This window comes from Muntiacus reevesi, chromosome 10 (assembly GCF_963930625.1).
Source record: "Muntiacus reevesi chromosome 10, mMunRee1.1, whole genome shotgun sequence".
Taxonomy (NCBI): domain Eukaryota; kingdom Metazoa; phylum Chordata; class Mammalia; order Artiodactyla; family Cervidae; genus Muntiacus; species Muntiacus reevesi.
In genome coordinates, this window is record NC_089258.1 from 20,927,708 (window position 1) to 20,946,222 (window position 18,515).

The 18,515-nt window shown below is 38.8% G+C and overlaps 1 protein-coding gene across 1 annotated transcript in view; it reads left to right on the forward strand.

Moving 5' to 3' along the window:
- The window catches only part of SHC3 (SHC adaptor protein 3), a 177,265-nt gene that overhangs the window by 133,133 nt on the left and 25,617 nt on the right, over positions 1-18,515 (forward strand). The window contains exons 8-11 of the mRNA XM_065947329.1: positions 7,516-7,666; positions 8,658-8,745; positions 11,266-11,424; positions 14,590-14,885. Coding sequence (XP_065803401.1) covers positions 7,516-7,666; positions 8,658-8,745; positions 11,266-11,424; positions 14,590-14,885 — 694 coding nt within the window. The remainder of the gene's footprint in view (positions 1-7,515; positions 7,667-8,657; positions 8,746-11,265; positions 11,425-14,589; positions 14,886-18,515) is intronic.

Genomic DNA, 18,515 nt, shown 5'->3' on the forward strand with positions numbered 1-18,515 from the left:
TTAAAAATTATAGTTGATTTACAGTGCTGTGTTACTTTCTGCTATACAACAATGTGAGTCAGTTACATATATATATACACATATATAAATATGTATGTATCTCCACTTCTTTTTAGATTTTTTTCCCATATAGATCATTACAGAGTACTGAATAGAGTTCCCTTAGCTATGCAGTAGGTTCTTGTTATCTATTTCATATACAGTAGTGTGTATATGTCAGTTCCAATCTTGCAGTTTATCCCTCCCTCCCTTCTCCCCCATTCTGGTAACCATAAGTGCATTTTCTGCATCTGTGACAATTTCTGTTTCATAAATAGGTTCATGGGTACCATTTATTTGTTAGATTCCATGTATGAATGACATCATGTGATATCTATCTTCTGTGTCTGACTTGCTTTACTCCGTGCTGAGTAATATTCCATACCATCTATGTGCCGCATCTTACTTATCCATTCCTCTGTTGATGGACATTCAGGTTGATTCCATGTCCTGGCTATTGTAAATAGTGCTATAATGAACATTGGGGTGTGTGTATTATTTCAAATTATGATTTTCTCTGGATGTCTTCTTTGGAGAAATGTCTTTCTAGATCTTCCACCCATTTTTGATTGGGCTGTTTGTTCTTTATAATGAGCTGCATGAGCTGTTTATATATTTTAGATTAATCTCTTGTTGGTTGCTGTGTTTGAAAATGTTTTCTCCCATTCTGTGGGTTTTCTTTTCATTTTGCTGATGATTTCCTTTGCTGTGCAAAAACTTCTAAGTTTATTTAGGTCCCATTTGTTTATTTTTATTTTTGTTAATCTCAGAGATTAACCAAAAAAGATCCTGCTGTGATTTATGTCAGAAAGTGTTCTGCCAATGTTTTGCTGTAAGCATTTTATAGTGTCTGGTCTTTCATGTAGGCCTTTAATCCATTTTGAGTTTATATTTGTGTATGATGTTAGAGAATGTTCTAATTTCATTCTTTTAGATGTAGTTGTCCAGTTTTCCTAGTTCACTTATTGAGGATGCTGTCTTTTCTTCATTGCATATTCTTCCCTCCTTCGTCATAGATTAGGTGACTATAGGTGAGTAAGTTTATCTCTGGACTTTCTTTCCTGTTACACTGATTTATACTTCTGTTTTTGTGCCAGTACCACATTGTTTTGATTACTGTAGCTTGGTAGTATAGCCTGAAGTCAGAGAGACTCATTTTTCTTTCTCAAGATTGTCTTGGCTCTTCAGTGTCTTTTGTGTTTCCATACAAATTGTGAAGTTTTTCTTGCTGTAATTCCATGAAAAAATGTTATTGGTAATTTGATAGAAGTTTCATTGAATCTGCTGATTGCTTTGGATAGTATAGTCATTTTGACAATGCTGATTCTTCCAATCTAAGCATGTGGTATATTTCTCCATCTGTTTATGTTATCTTTGATTTCTTTCATCAGTATCTTATAATTTTCTGAGTATAGGTCTTTTGCCCCCTTGAAGCAAGGTTTATTCCTAGGTATTTTATTCTTTCTGATGCAGTGATAAATAGGATTGTTTCCTTAGTTTCTCTTAGTTTCTCTGATCTTTTGTTGTTAGCGTATTGGAATGCAAGAGATTTTCGTATATTAATTTTGTATCCTGCAACTTTACCAAATTCTGCTCTGGTAGTTTTCTGGTAACATCTTTAGGACTTTCTGTGTATAGTATCATGTCATTCGCAAACAGTGACAAATTTACTTCTTGTTTTCCAATTTGAATTCCTTTAATTTCTCTTTTTTCTCTGATTGCTGTGGCTAGGACTTACAAAACTATCTTAAATAAAAGTGGCAAGACTGCACATCCTTGTCTTATTCCTGATCTTAGAGGAAATCCTTTCAAATTTTTCACTGTTGAGAATGATATTTGCTGTGGGTTTGTCATATATGGCCTTTATTTTGTTATATTATCTCTATGCTTACTTTCTGGGGAGTTTTTCTCATAAATGGTGTTGAATTTTGTCAAAAGCGTTCTCTGCCTCTGTTAAGGTGATCATATAGTTGTTATTCTTCAGTTCATTAGTATTATATTGTGTATTATATTGATTGATTGACATATGTTGAAGAATCCTTGCATCCCCAGGATAAATACCACTTAATCATGTTTATGATCCTTTTAATGTATTGTCAGATTCAGTTTGTAAATATTTTGTTGAGGATTTTTGTGTCTTTGTTCATCGATGATATTGGCCTGTAATTTTCTTTTTTGTGTGATATCTTTGTTGAGTTTTGGTATCAGGGAGATAGTGGTCTTGTAGAATGAGCTTGAGAGTATTCCTTCATTTATAATTTTTTGGACTAGTTTGAGAAGGATAGGTTTTAACTTTCTTCTAGATGTTTGATAGAATTCACCTGTGAAGCCATCTGGTTCTGGACTTTTGTTTGTTGGAAGTTTTTAAATCACAGTTTCAATTTCAGTGACTCATGTGTTCATATTCTCTATTTCTACCTGTTTCAGTCTTTGAAGATTGTACCTTTCTAAGAATTTGTCCATTTCTCTCGGATTGTCCATTTTACTGACACGTGGTTGCTTGCCGTAGTCTCTTATGGCCCTTTGTGTTTCTGTGGTGTCTGTTGTAACTTCTCCTTTTTTCGTTTCTAATTTTATTGATTTGGGTCCTCTCCCTTTTTTTCTTGATAGGTCTAGCTAAAGGCTTACCAACATTATCTTCTCAAAGAACCAGCTTTTAGTTTCACTGATCTTTGCTATTGTTTTCTTTTGTCTCTATATCATTTATCCCTGCTCTGATCTTTATGACTTCTCTCCTTCTGGAAGATTGTTGAGATTTTGTTTGATCTTCTCTCTAGTTGCTTTATGTGTAAGTTTAGGTTGTTTGCTTGAGATTTTTCTCATTTCTTTAGGTAAGATTGTATTGCTATAAAGGTCCCTCTTAGAACTGCTTTTGCTGCATCTCACAGATTTTGGATTGCCATGTTTTTGGTGCCATTTGTCTGTAGATATTTTTTGATTTCCTCTTTGATTTCTTCAGTGATCCATTGATTGTTTAGTAACATATTGTTTAATCTCCATGTGGTGTGTTTTTTTGATAATTTTTTTTTTTTTACTGTAGTTGATTTCTAATGTCATAACATTGTGGCCAGCAAAGGTGATTAATATGATTCAAATTTTCTTGACTAGTTATAGCTTTATAGTTAGTTTGAAGTGAGGTAGTGTGTGTCCTCCAACTACATTCTTCTTTATTAATGTTTGACCCTGATCACTATTGTTGGCCTCTTGCAATTTCAAATGAATTTTAGCATAGCTTGTTTATTTTTACAGAAGAAGACAATTGTGATTTTGATAGAAATTATCTTGAAGCTGTAGACCTATTTGGGGAGTATGTCCATCTTAACAGTATTACATCTTTCAATTCATGAATGCAGGATGTCTTTCCACTTGTTTAGAATTCCTTAATTTCTTTCAACAATGTTTTATAATTTTCAGTTATGAGTCTTGCACTTGCTTTGGTAGTTATTACTACCAAAAGAATAAATCTTTTATTCTTTTTGATACTATAAGTGAAATTGCTTGTTAATTTGGGTTTTATTGTTAATATATAAAAATACAATTGATTTTATACCCTGATTATGTATTGTGGAAGCTTGCTGAATTCATTTATTTTTTATTATTCACTTAGCTGTAATCATTTGTGTGTGTATGTGTATTCCTTAGTATTTTTTATGTACAAGATGTGTCCTGTGCAAGTAAATATAGTTTTATTCTGACTTACTAATCTGAATGCCTTTTATTTCTTTTTATTATATAATTGTCCTGGCTAGAATCTCTAGTACAATGATTAGAGGTGGAAAGATGGGACAAATTTATTATGTTCCTGATCTTAGGAGGGAAATATCCAGAATTTTCCCATTAATTGTATTCTTAGCTGTGAACTTTTCATAGATTATCTTTTTGGGGTTGAGAAAAAGGCCTTTCTATTCCAAGATTTTTGATGGTTTTTTTTATCATGGAAAACTGTCAGATTTTGTCAAATGATTTTTCTGTGTCTAGATATGAGTATTTGGCATTTGTTTTTATTCTATTGGTATGACATATTACATTAGTTGATTTTGAATGTTTAAACAACGTTGCATTACCAGGGAAATATCACTTAGTCATGGTGTATGATTTTTTTTGTATTTTGCTGGAGGATTTTTGGCTTGCTAGTATTTTGTTGAGGATTTTTCCATTCGTGTTCATAAAAGATAATGGTCTGCAATTTTTTTTTTCCTTGCAGTGTCTTCGGTTTTGGCATCTGGATAATACTGGCATCATAGAGTTAGTTTGAAAACTTCCATCCTCTTCTGTTTTTTGGAGGAATTATGAAGAATTGCTACTAATTTGCCTTTAGATATTAGATAGAATTCACCAGGAAGCCATATGATTCTGGGCTTTTCTTGGGAAGCAAGATTTTGATTACTAATTTAGTCTCATTGTTACAGTTACCTTCAGGTTTTCTATTTCTTCTTGAGTTATTTTTGATTGATTGAGTCTTCATAGGAATTTTTCCATTTCATCTAGATTATCTAATTTGTTGGTATATAATTTTTAATAGTTTCTCTTATAATCCTTTTAATTCATATATGATTGGTAGCAATTTTTCTTCTTTTCTTCCTAATTTTGGTAATTTGAGTCTTCTCTGTTCTTTCTCGGTCAGTCTAGCTATAGATTTGTTAATACTGTTGATCTTTCTAATAACCAACTTGGTTTCATTGCTTTTCTATATTGATTTTCTACTATTTCTATTTCTACCTTAATATTTATTGTTTTTCCTTCTGCTTGCTTTGGGTTTAACTCTTATTTTCTAGTTTATTAAGGTAGAAATTCAGGTTGTTGATTTGATATTGTCTATTATCATACAGGCATTTATAGCTCATAAAGTTCTGTGTAAACACAGACTTTCCCTGTTAGTCTTAAACCCCTCAAAGTCATCCACGAGAGTTGAAACTAACTTCTTCCAAACTCCTATTAATGTTGAAGATTTTACCTCTTTCCATGAATCATGAGTGTTTTTGATAGCATCTAGAATGATCAATCCTTTCTAGAAGGCTTTCAATTGACTTTGCTCAGGTCGATCAGAGGAATCACTACTTATGGCAGCTATTGCCTTATGAAATGTATTTCTTAAGTAATAAGACTTGAAAATTGAAATTATTCCTTGATTCAGGGGCTGCAGGATGAATGTTGTATTAGAAAGCTTAAAAACAACATCAATCTCAATTCGAACTCTTGGGTGACCAAGTGCATTGCCAATAAGTAGTAATATTTTGAAAGGAATTATTTCTTTCCAAGCAATAGGTCTCAACAGTGGGCTAAAAATATTCAGTAAACCATGCTATAAACAGATATGCTGTTGTCCAGACTTTGCTGATCCATTTATAGAGAATAGGCAGAGTAGATTTAGCATAATTCCTAAGGGCCCTAAAGTTTTCAGAATGGTAAATGAGCACTGGCTTCAACTTAAAGTCACCGACTGCATTAGCCCCTAGCAAGAGTCAGTTTGTCCTTTGAAGCTTTGAAGCCAGGCATTGACCTCTCTAGCTCTGAAATTCCTAGATGGTGTCTTCTTCCAATATGAAGCTATTTTGTTTACACCGAAAATCTGTTGTTTAGTGTAGCCACCTCCATTATCTTAGTGAGATACTCCAAATAACTTGCAATTGTTTCTATCAATACAGCAGCATTGCTGCTTTGCCTTGCACTTTGATGTTATGGAAATGTCTTCTTTCCTTAAATCTCATGAACCAACCTCTGCTAGATTCAAGCTTTTCTTCAGCAGCTTCCTCATCTCTTATAAATTGAAAAGAATTGGGATTCACTTGCTCTGGATTAGACTTTGGCTTAAAGTAACGTTGAGGCTGGTTTTATCCTCTATCCAGATCTTTCATGCATTGGAGAAGGAAATGGCAACCCACTCCAGTGTTCTTGCCTGGAGAATCCCAGAGGCGGGGGAGCCTGGTGGGCTGCCGTCTATGGGGTTGCACAGGGTCGGACACGACTGAAGTGACTTAGCAGCGGCAGCAGCAGATCTCTCAAAAGGTCTCCATATAAACAATAGGACTGTTTTACTTTCTTATTATTCATGTGTTCACTGAAGTAGCTGTTGTTGTTTGTTGTGGTTGTTTGTTTTAATGACTTTCCTAACCCAACTTAGTAAAGTCTATATTTTGTTACATATGACCACTGACAACTCTGCCCAGGTCACTTATTAGACAGCTAATGATCAAAGAGAGATTTAAATGTCTGAAATCACTAAGACCCCCAGCTTTTGCTGAGTTACTCTGTGTGAATCTTGGGGAACTCCTTCAACACTTAGCTGGGCAGTTGGCAACTCTGCTTTAGCTTTCACTTTCTGCTTGTGCAAAACTTCAAGGTCAGTGCAGATGAGAACTAATGCCTTCTTACATCTTTTCTGAGCAGGCACACAACCCGGATGTGAAAACAGTTCTATGCATACATGTAGATGCCTAGATTCCTAGAAATATGTTAAAGTTTATCATTTCCCAGCTTTTTTTTTTTTTAAGCTTTTTGACTAGCTTACTCTTTAGCACAAATGTTATCTATTGTTTCAGGGAGTCATAGTGTTAAATAATTGCCTCTAATTGTTTTTGACAAATGACCTTATGGAAGAAGCTCTGACAAGCTTCTGAATCAGGCCAAATAAAGACAGTTTTGGGAGTGGAGTCTTATAGAGGATGATCAGAATAGACAAGCTCTGAATCAGGCCAAATAAAGACAGTTTTGGGAGTGGAGTCTTATAGAGAATGATCAGAAAGGTCATAATGACTGTTTTCTGGGAATAGGGCTTTACAGGAACCTAAATGCTCTTTTGCCTCCTCCCTTGTCTAGCTATTTAGGCTGCTGGTTTTCACTGTGACTATTGGATTTTGGCTTTTAAGGCTACCCTGGAGATGGCAACAGAGCAAGTTAAAATGCAACAAAACTCTTGTCCTACCAGCTATTTATGTCTTTTTTTGTTTGTTTAATAAACACTCTCTAGATTGGTACAAACTTTTGATTAATTTCCAGAGTTCTAAAAATGTTGATCATGAAAACATTTTTTGCTAGCTTTCTTGTTGTCATTACAGAGGAGAGAATAATTCAGAGGTCCTTACTCTGCCATTTTCCTTGATGTCACTAAATCTCCATTAAAGTTAATTTTGTTTTGGGTAAATTTCATGATATACAAAAATGTATGTCTATAACTCAAGAAGCTGATTATCATTACATATAAATTATGTCTTTCCTTATTAAAATGTAGTTTTAATAAAGGAGTTCTTTTATGTTTCAAATAAGACTGGAATTTTCTAAAGGGTAGCACTGTGAATAAGGCAGGGATATTTGGCTGAACCACTCATCTGCTTTTTACATGTGCCTGAGACCTAGATCGTTGACAGGGGAGTGACTAAACTCTGCTATCTTGGACTATCGTTACTAACATTAGATTTTTTTTGTTTTGACAGTAAGTTCAACTTTTGGCTAAAGTTCTTGAAAATCCTCTTTTAACAGAATGCAGAGTCTAGATGAGCCATGGACTGAAGAGGAGAGTGATGGCTCAGATCACCCGTATTACAACAGCGTTCCAAGCAAGACACCTCCTCCAGGGGGGTTTGCGGATGCTCGCCTGAAAGCCAGACCCCACGGTCCTGACACAGTCCAGGTGAGTCTTATATCTATCCTTGAATGGGAGCTAACTGAACTTCATTTCCTATTGCTTTCTTCAACTCTATTTTCAGACTGATGTTCTATCCAAACAGAAAAATTCACAAACTTCCTCCCCTTGAACTTCATAAAGCAGACAGTAGGGGAAGCTTATGCTTTAACATCACAAGGTTCCAAACGCCTTGGAATGCCATTGTGATTCCTGAGATATACAAGTCTGCAAGCTCCCTCTTCATCCCAGGACAAATCCCATTGTATTGTTAACTTAATGAGGAAAAGAGAGAGTTCAAGTCTTTTAAAAGCCTGGGGTACTTTGAGTTCTCTGGAAAGAGAAAGAATGTAAGCCTTTAACATAGGATTTTTTTTTTTGTTTTGAGGTTTTCTATTTTACTTATCTCCCTGATTTTCCCTCTAATTCAAAATTCTAGTAAGACATTCTCTTTCTAGAGTTTTGGTAGCTCTATGATATCTCATTGTTATAGGGAATTTTTTGATGTCACTTATCTTATGTGGATGACAATAAAAGTGGTAAATAACACTGAAGCCAAGGGTCAAAGCTCTATAAGAAGGAATCGACAAGGTGGATTTGCCCAGGAATGAATGGTTATAGGTGTATATGCTGGGTGGAAACTGTGTTCTGACACATAAATAGTCTCTAACTGAAATCCATTTTAAGGTGTGTTCTGTGATGTGGCTATATATAGAGAGTTCAGTTTATGGTCACACTTAGGGAAGGGAGGTGGGGGGGAGTGGGTTATGAAAACAGGGAGCATCTGTAGTTTTGATGAGATGTTGCCTCTTTTTTCACACCCACACAGACTTACTTCCCAAACCTTCATGTCAACTGTGAGGCATGAAGGGAAAGCTGAGTGCAACAGGAATGCAATCCACTGGCCACTGAAGTCCCTTCTACTGTACTATGGTCTTTAAAGGTGGAGATGCAAGAAGAAGAGGACTTTTTCTTGTTTTGTATTTACATATGTCTATAGTTTGCAGGAAAAGAGCAAACTTACTACCAGGGGAGACACTTAGGAGACCCGTTTGGTGAAGACTGGCAGCCTACACCTGTCAGGCAAGGTGAGAGGCAAGGTAAGGTGGACAAGAAACATAAAAAATACTTTTCAAAAGTGATGTGCTCCCTAGTGGCTGGTTCCTGTCCTGTGGAGTGGCAGAGTGGCTGACTGGAAATAACTGCTGTGGGTGGAGATGCAGTTTCCCAACCGGATCACAGAAACAGAAATAATGGCTGTCAGGGATACCAAATCAAAGAAATAGAAATAATGGCTGTCAGGGATGTCGGAGGGCACGCATCAGATAATCCCTCCCTGGGCACCAGGACCAGCTCACTCTTCATCCTCCCAGTTCTCCCTGTTCTCCTGCATGCTGAGACTATGCCCCTAAGGCCCTTCTGCGGCAGGAGGGCTTGCCCACCCAGGGGCTGAGGAATTCACCTCCCCAGGGCCAGCTCCACACCCAGTTCAAATGAGGCTAAGGTGGGAGATTCTGGAGTCAACACTGAATCCTGGTAGCTTCTAATAGCGGCTTGTAGTTTTCCCTTCCTTTCCTCTGCCCCGCCTCCCTCTTCTACGGTCACCTTTAGGAAGAACGGAGTGACACCAGCCCTGGCAGAGATGGCACCTGGAACACAAGTCTGTCACAGGGCCTGGGTCCTTCTAGAGGACATTTCACTTCTTATCAAACCTATAAGCATGCACCTACATCCTGCATTAAAAATAGTATGACTAATTAAGTACTACTTAGTTTAATTGCTAACATCAGTCTCTATTCTCTAGACAGTTATTTTTAGATAAGCATACACATGTATATATCTATGAGTACGTTTTAAAGGTTTCTTTTAATTTTAAGTTCTCCTCAAACATTTCGAGAACTTTTGACAGTTCCAGGGTCCTGGCTACAGGCTCTGAAGGAGATGGATTGATAAATGAATTAAGATCTGATGTATGCTTCTATGTATATATTTTAACTGTTTGTTGGTTTAACATTAAAGTTTTCACCTTCATTATTGCCATTTGTGCTAGTGGGTAAATGACAATATATTTTTAAAATGTTCCTCTTGTGAAATAATTTTATGTCATGCCTGCCCCAGCTGAAAGATGACCTATTTGTGCTTCCCAGTTAATAATCCATAAAAGAGCCAACAAACTACATGACTCTACCTTAGAATTGAATAGAAAAAACAAAGTTATAACTTTGCCAGAGGCACTTTTTTACATTTTCAACTTTGTTCTGTATACATTTAAAAAAATTGAGACAACAATCATGTACTTAGACATAGAATAACTATTAGAGACTAAGGGAGACACATTACTTACATTAGATATTGACTCTATTGAAAAATTTGTTAGATTTATTTGAAAATGAGGTCCTTTTTTATATCCAAGTTATTCCAGCCAGATCAGGAACAGACAGTGTAAGAAATTCACCAGAGAAAAAATGAGCCTTATATAAGTTCTTGGCCTGGAACTTGAGACTCATAACTCTTAATGAATTTCAAGTTCTTATTGGAAAGCAATAAATACCTTGTCCATAGAACAAATAAACCTCTATTAATCTGCTAGCAGCCATTTCCCATAAATGAAACTGAACTCTGGGTACCACCATCAGGGAGTGTATATCTCCCTGGCCTGCACTCAACACTCGCAAACATCTGAAGCTGATGACTTTCTCAGGACACTTGCGTTCTCAGGCTTACAGGCCAGAGACAGCGGTGCTGCCAAAAGTCCTTCAGTGGGCTCTTGGGAGAGCTTCTTAAAGAGTCCTGAACTCACTCTTGCCGGTTGGATTCAGCCAACTTTCATGCCCCACCACCTGGAGAGGTGACCTCTCTCTAGGCCCAAGGTGATCTTGAGAGTGTCTGCAGAAGTTTGTTAGAAACAGTGATCCTGTACAAAGAATCAGATGGTGACCCGGGCAGGGCCACACCCTTCGTTCACCTTGGGTGACAATAGCAGTGACCCCCCCCCCCCAAGTCCACCCTCAACAGTCTTGGTTCAGTTGGGAAGTCCCATGATGGCACAAGCCTGATTCTGTTTTACAAGGAAAGAATCTCAGTTCATTAGCAAATGGGGTAAATATTGCTTTATTTCTAAAAATGGGGCCAGAGCATTGGAAATGCATTGCATTTCTAGCGGAGTTAATATATGACGCATTTACCTACACTTAAAAAAAGAGCAGTGAAAACAAGGCTCGTTGTTCTTCTGCTCAGTTATTTTGATCTCAGTCCTTCGCAGAGGGATTGAGGAGGCTGTGGGAGCTTCTGTGGTCGGTGTGGTTCCCCTGCTCCTCCCACCCCGCCTGGCCTGAGTCAGATGGGCTTAGGGTCTTGACAAGGCTCCTAACCTTCCTGTTGTCCACCATCCTGGGCTGGCAGGGCCCGTTTTGACAGGAAGGAGTGGAGAGTATCCTAGCGGAAGCACAGCAGGATAAGAGGGTCAGAGAAGAGATTTAATAGATGGGCATCTGAAAGAAGGATTTTCTCAAGAATGGACTAAAGGAACTTCTCTGTGAAACATTGGGTGGCTTAACATAAATAGCATTACGATCAGAAGAGAAAAGAGGTCTGTTTTCTTGTTGCAGGATCCTTGGACATCTACAGCATGCCTGAAGGGAAATCACACGTGGCTCCTACGGGAGAAGCCCCCACTTATGTCAATACCCAGCGTATCCCCCAGCAGATGGGGCTGGCCACGGGCAGCAGTGCAGAGAGCAGCCCGCGGAAAGACCTCTTTGACATGAGTGCGTTTCCATTGCTATTGTTTTTTCTCTTTTAAGGCTGGTTTTTTTTTTTTTTAAACTTTGTATTTTTTTTGAAATCTGTGCAATTACTGTTTTTTCTTCCAGTGTGGTTTTGATTAGGAATGCTGATTAGCTTTTTTTTTTTTTTTCTGGGTTATCATTGAGTTTTCCAAGGTTTTGAACTTTTTTGCTTTCGTATTACAACCTTCTCTGCAGTTCTCTGCAGGAGACAAAGCAACTTCCCCCTCTTTTTATAATTAACTTTGTCCTTGACAATCATACTGAGACAAATGATATACATAAATGAATGCATTCATTTATTTCTTCACTTAGGTATTAATTGGATATTGTGTGCCTAAAATACTTTATCAGTTTTAAGGATGCCAAGCTGAAATGGCTTGGCCCCTCTTAATCTGCTGAATAAAACTAACATGTAAGCAAGAAATTGTAATACACCCACGTGTCTGCCTACACACACCCACTTTCCCTCTCCCCTTCTTCCTCTCCACTGAACACCTACCAGGTGTCAAATACTGTTCTATTTACTGGGGATACACAGGAAAACAATAGACAGAGTCCCTACTCTCATGGAGTTTAAATAACCACCATGTGTTACAGGTAGTGACAAATGCTCTGATGAAAATAAAATGGGATGAGAAGAGTGACCCCAAATTACCGTTGCTTGCACTCTAGTGTGATAGGTGTCAGGGACCTCTGCTTGTAATATAGATTGGGAAAAATAAGTCATCTGTGAACTGGTTAATGAAAGTGTAAATTGTTGTTAAAGAATTTTGAAAGAGCTTTCTAAGCTCACAGATAGCTTTACATCCCCAGATTTATTTTTCAACTTCATTGAGAACTTTACAGGCTGAAAAGGGAGGGAGAGGAGACTAGTATTTAGCCAGTTTCTATCACGTGGCAAGGTGCATATTATTTAATTTTTCCAGTAGTCTTATGGGTAGATATTATTATTATCATTATTATTACTCTCTTGCAGAGGAGGAAATAGAGACTCCCAGAAGTTTGGTAAATTCACTGCTGGTTCAATACTTGGTATTGTATGTGGGTGAGGATAGGATTGAGTGCTTTTATGAATAGGCTTCACCATGACAACAATAGTCTATTTCTCCCAGGATGACAGACAAAAATTCACCAGAGCCAGAAGAACTGCAGAATCATCTAATCCAATCTAATCCAATCTCTTCATAAAAAAAAAAAAAAAATGTGGAAATAGCCTAGGAGGTATGAAGCGACTTTACAAAATTTGGCACCAACTACTAGCTCCTTGACCCTCTGCTCCAGTTTTAACAATGTCTCCCAACTTCATTTTAGTAGTTGAATTTATGGCAGACTATTTTCACTGCTTAATTTAATCAAGTTGCCAGTGAATTCTGGCCCCAGAGCCCGAGGAGAGTTAGATTCGGCTGGGGTTTGAGACGGGAAAAATGAAAGCCCAAGCCACCCTTTTCTCATCCCTCAATTTCCACTCTTACTCCCAAAACTAGAGAAGGGGCGAGAGAAAGTAGACAGAGCCCTGGAGAAGCTAATGTCTGCTGAAAAGTGTTGGAGAAGGAGACCTAGTGTCCTGTTTATCTTGAACCCCAAGGCCAAGTGTTCGTCACTCAGTTGTGTCCAACTCTTTGTGACCCCATGGACTGTAGTCAGCCAGGCTCCTCTGTCCATGGGGTTTCCCAGGCAAGAATACTGGAGAGGGTTGCCATTCCCTTCTCCAGGGGATCTTCCTGACCCAGGGATTGAACCCAGGTCTCCCACATTGCAGGCAGATTCTTTACCGTCTGAGCCACCAGGGAAGCAGTTTCTTGAACCACTATAGCTAAATAGCAATGGTGATAGGGGTGCTGATTCTTCTGGTAACGTTACCGATGGTGGTGGTGATGATAATGATGGTAGTGAAGGTGACGATGATGATGTTGACGGTGATGCTGGTGCTAGTGGGTCTGAGATGATGATGATGATGATGGTGTAGAAACAGAATACAGATTTTCATCTACTCCGGGTAATCAGGGAAAAAAGTAGAATGAAGAAAGAAAATACACAAACAATTTTAGCCCATAGTTTTAACCTCTTCTTTTTTTGGGGAGGGGGGGCAAATCTGTAAATAATTTAACAAGCTGTCAAAATGTCTTAGTTTTGGTTTCATTTATTCACTTCACTTCTGCCCATTCTCTGCTAACATTTAATAAACTGGTCTGATTTTACAGCACTCCCTGAATGTTTATAGGGTACAAAGTATGACCCAGGAGCAGTGTTGGCCTCTGGGGATGTAGCTATGCCCAGGAGAGAAATTTTCCTGGTCTTGTGGTGTTTGCACTGTACCATGTCGGCAGTGTGGTCCTCAATGAACATCACAATACCTTACTCTTGTGTAGCACTGTGTGCATTTTTCAGAGTTATACATATTGCTCTGATTGAAAATCGAACATTGAGATTTAATTAGGTGTGCCTGTCGACTTCTCTCTCTGCTGATATCTGTTGCTGTTTAACAGCAATGGCCCGCAGTGAGAAGTGTGTTCTGAAGGGCATAGAGTCAAGCTCAGTCTCAAACATTAATACAAGAGCTTTTTTCCGCAGGGAAACAAGTGAATGTCCAAGGGAGGTAGAGCTCCTAGCCTGGGGCAAGTCACACAAAGGGCCGCTAATAAATGTTGGTTTTCTTCTCTTTTAAAAATGCACCTAATACAAAGATTTTGAAAGAAACATTTGTTGGGCTGGGTTTCGGTTTTGCACAAAACCTTGCAATTTGTCTTTTCCTCCGTGTATTTTCTTTGATATTGACAGATTTTTATTCAGAAGAGAGCACATTTGTTGAAGAGGCTAGCCAATGTTCCAGAGAAAGTAGATGGCATGTAGTATGCCTGGCCTCTTGCAGCATGCAAAAATGAAGTCATTCTAACTAGTGAGACAAAGGGTGTGCTTGAATCTTTGTCTTGGGAAAGCGGACTCATCAGAAAGAGTCATGCCAAGTTTTGGGCTGTGTTTTCAAATGCCATGACGATGAATCTTGTTATCTTACCAGCCAGTCAGTTTTCTCTACTTTTTTTTTTTTCTGGTTGAAGTTGCCTTTGCATTGCCAACCCTCACATTGTGTTGTTTATCTTCTGCTCTCCTTGGAATTGACGTGTTGCTGGCACATGTTGTTGGCAGAGCCTTTTGAAGATGCCCTCAAGATTCAGTCCTTGGGGCCTGTGTTGAGCAAGGCAGCCTCCATGGAGTGCATCAGCCCCGTCTCACCCAGAGCGCCAGATGCCAAGATGCTGGAAGAACTGAAAGCAGAGCCTTGGTACCAAGGGGAGATGAGCAGGAAGGAGGCAGAGGGGCTGCTAAAGAGAGATGGAGACTTCTTGGTCAGGAAGAGTACCACCAACCCGGGCTCCTTCGTCCTCACTGGCATGCACAACGGCCAGGCCAAACACTTGCTGCTCGTGGACCCAGAAGGCACGGTGAGGCCACCCTCCCTCCAAGTCTCCCCTCGGTCACTGCACTGGGGACCACTTTCCCTTCTCTACCCACATATGCCTGCTGAGTCCTGACAGTCACTCCTCTGGGACCCTGGAGACCAGGCCCAGAGGACTTACTTTCAGGCCAGAGTCAGATTACTGGAGCCCATGGTTAGAGCCCCATGCAACTTATAAGACTTGGAAACTCACCAGAGCCCAGGTGGAAAGCCTTAATTCTCATGTTCTTTAAAGTGAATATAAAAACTGCAGGAGTTTCCCTTCCAGACACATTCATAGTGAATCTTTGTTCGCAAGTTCCTGGACTTTTGATACTCACCTCAAATTTCTCTACAAGTTGAACCACAAGATTTTATTTGCAGATTGTAAAATGTGACGGAGCAATAGGTAAGCCTCCTATGAATTGTCTCTTGCTTTCCCACCCAGAGAAGTAATGGCTCATGACAGTGAGTTTGGCTTTTTGGCTCTTCCTAGCAGAACAATTGTGTCTGAATAATTCTGTAGGGTTGACTGAATACCCCATCTTCCAGTAAGTAAACAAATTTTACTTCACCCTGGCATAATCTGAGAATTATTAAGTTTAATAAATGTAGTTGCACTCACCTAACTATTGAGTAAATTCCAGGATTGTTGTTTAAAATCTTTTATCCAGTGAGAACAAAAAAGCAGGTAGAGTTATCTCTATAGTAAAGGATGTTGTTTTAAAAGTTTTATTGAAGTATAGTTGATTTATAATGTGTTAATTTTTGCTGTATAGAAAAGTGACTCAGTTATACTGACAGACATATATATGTGTGTGTGTGTGTGTACATATATATATATTCTTTTCCATTGTGGTTAATCACAGGACATTGGATATAGTTCCCTGTGCTATATAGTAGAACCTTGTTGTTTATCCTACCTCTGTACAATAGTTTGCATCTGCTAATCCCAAACTCCCAGTCCTTCCCTCTCCCATCCCCTCCCTCCCCTGGCAACCACAAGTCTGTTCTGTATGACAGATATTGCATTTTTTGATTGACAGGTAGGGATGAAGACAGTCCTCAGTTGAATTTGGACATAACTGAACTGTGTGTGTTAGAGAGGATGTTTTGCCTCAGGTGTCTGGACTTAGCTGCCTGCCCACCTTGGCTCCCTAGACCTCTGCATCACCTCTTTCCCTTCCACCTGGGCAACCACACCCCATAAGTGTAATTTATAGCCTTCCAATCCACTTTCCCTAGTTGTGTGGACTTTTTCTCACATATATATACATACCAAGGAAAATACATATCTTGTGCTTCTGTGTTTTAGAAATTCACGAACATGATATTGTTCTACAAATCATTTCTTTCTTTTCCCCTTCGATACATGCTTTTGAGATCTGCCAGTGGTGTCTCTGCATGATGAAGTGTTACTTGGGTGGGCCATCTGGGGCTCACTGGATACACAGTTACACATCACTTCCTGAGCTCTTTTGGGAAGGATTAAAAACCTGATGCTGCAAACCTTATTCTTGCTCCCCCCTGCACCTGGTACAGTCTCTCTTGGGCATATCCCAAGAGTGGACTTTTTGATCACAGAATGTATATACATTTAATGTCACTGTGGGGTTGCATTTACTTCCAGAATGGCTAGGGTTACCGACATGCACAGTGGCAGAGGATGAAGGGCCTTCATCGGCCTCTTCTCTCTCCAATTATGCTAATATGACAGGGGTGGGGAGTGAAGAGATGTCTTATTGTTTGCCATGCAATTCTTTGATTGCACTTTAACAGATTTCTTCATAAATTTTATATTCCTATCTTTCCCCCATATTTCCCTTTTAATTTTCTTAATGGGCTTTCTTGAGTTTTCTCCAGTCATAGAATGTCCATATGTACTCTCCCATGTCTTCACCTCTCAGATAATTTTGTCTGTGACCTTCTTCATCAAATAAAAGTCTTTTTTTTCCCTGGGAATATAGCTAAATCCATTAATTTTCCCCTTTATGGTTTATAGTTCTAAAAGATTTCTCACCCACCAATCACAGGTATACTGCATCTTCCTTTGGTATTTTCTCCCTATTAGCTTCATGGTTTTATCTTTCACCTTTACCCTTTCAAGCCCAACTGAAGTTACTTTAGAAGATGATGTAAGAGAAGGGCCCGACGTTTAAAAAATCGCCATGTAGTGAGTCCATTTTCCCATCACTATTTAGCGAAGAATTCATCTTTTCTCCGTGGTGGTGATGCTCCTTCTAACACACACTAAGTTCTCTGTGTCATGGGTCTATTTCTGGGCTCTCAGTTCTGTTCTGTTGGTTTGACGCTCCCTTCCTTGTGCATGTTCCATACTGCTTTAGTCATCACGCTTTAAACTATCCTAACATCTAGTGGCATGAGTCCTTCCTCTTGAGTCTCCTTTTCATAAGTTGTCTTAGCTATTCTCAGACCTTTGTTCTTTGTTCTGAGTTTAGATTCAGTTTACCAAGTCACCAAAAATACATGCTGTGGTTTTGAGAGGACTTGTGCTGAATTTGCAGATTAATTTGAGGAGAGCTGACATTTTTTAGTAGTAAATCATCACCTCCATGAGCGTGGCATGGCTCCACTTATTTAGTTTTAAGATACCTTTTGTTAGAATTTTAAAATTCTCTCCAGAAAGTTCTTCCGTTTCCTTAATTAGGTTACTTCCTTGGGTGACTGGTTTTAGTGCCTGTTTTAAGTTATATGTTATTTTTGATTACTTTTTCTCAATAGCTATTGCTGCAGGGAGAGGAAAATAGTGTGATCTTGATTCTGGAAATTTTTCTGACTGTCGTAGTTTTACTGGACCAGCGGTCATGCCATTGCAAACACGGACTGTTTCTCTTGTCTTCCAAATCCCAGACCTCACAGGGTACTGCTGAGCTGACCAGGGCATCTTTGAGCATTGGCCAGGAGAGGGCGCCCTTGTGCAGTTTCCAACCTGAAAAGGATGGCCTCTAAATTTTCATGCGGGCTTTTGTGGTGGCTCAGACAGTAAAGAATCTGCCTGCAAAGCAGAAGACCCAGGTTTAATCCCTGGGTTGGGAATATCCCCTGGAGAAGGGAACGGCTTCCTACTCCAGTGTTCTTGCCTGGAGAATTTCATGGACAGAGGAGCCTGGTGGACTACAGTCCATGGGGTGGCAAAGAATCAGGCACGACTGAGTGACTTTCACTTTCTCCCTTAAGGATGATGAAAGCTTTTGTAGATGTTCTAATCAGCCTAAAGGACTTCATTCATTCACTCATTCATTCTTCACTCAACAGATGTGTACTGAAGGACTACTAATCCAGACACTGATTTTGGCACCTGGTATATATCCATGACCAGTGGGAAGGATAATCTCTGCTTTCATTAACATATATATTAATTACCCAATTACTTTTATCATGTATAGGTATTGAACTTTATCAAATGTTTCTTCAACAGCTTTTGTGATAATACCATGATTTGTTTCCCCTAAAGTCCATTTGTCTGGGGAATTAGGTAGATTTTTCTGATGTTTCATCCTGGCATAAACTCTGCTTGGCCTATGACATAGTAAATCATGGATTTGGATTTGGAGTCTGAATATTTCCTTTAGAATTTTTTCAGGTGCTGTTCATAAGAGAAATCTGTCTTCATCGT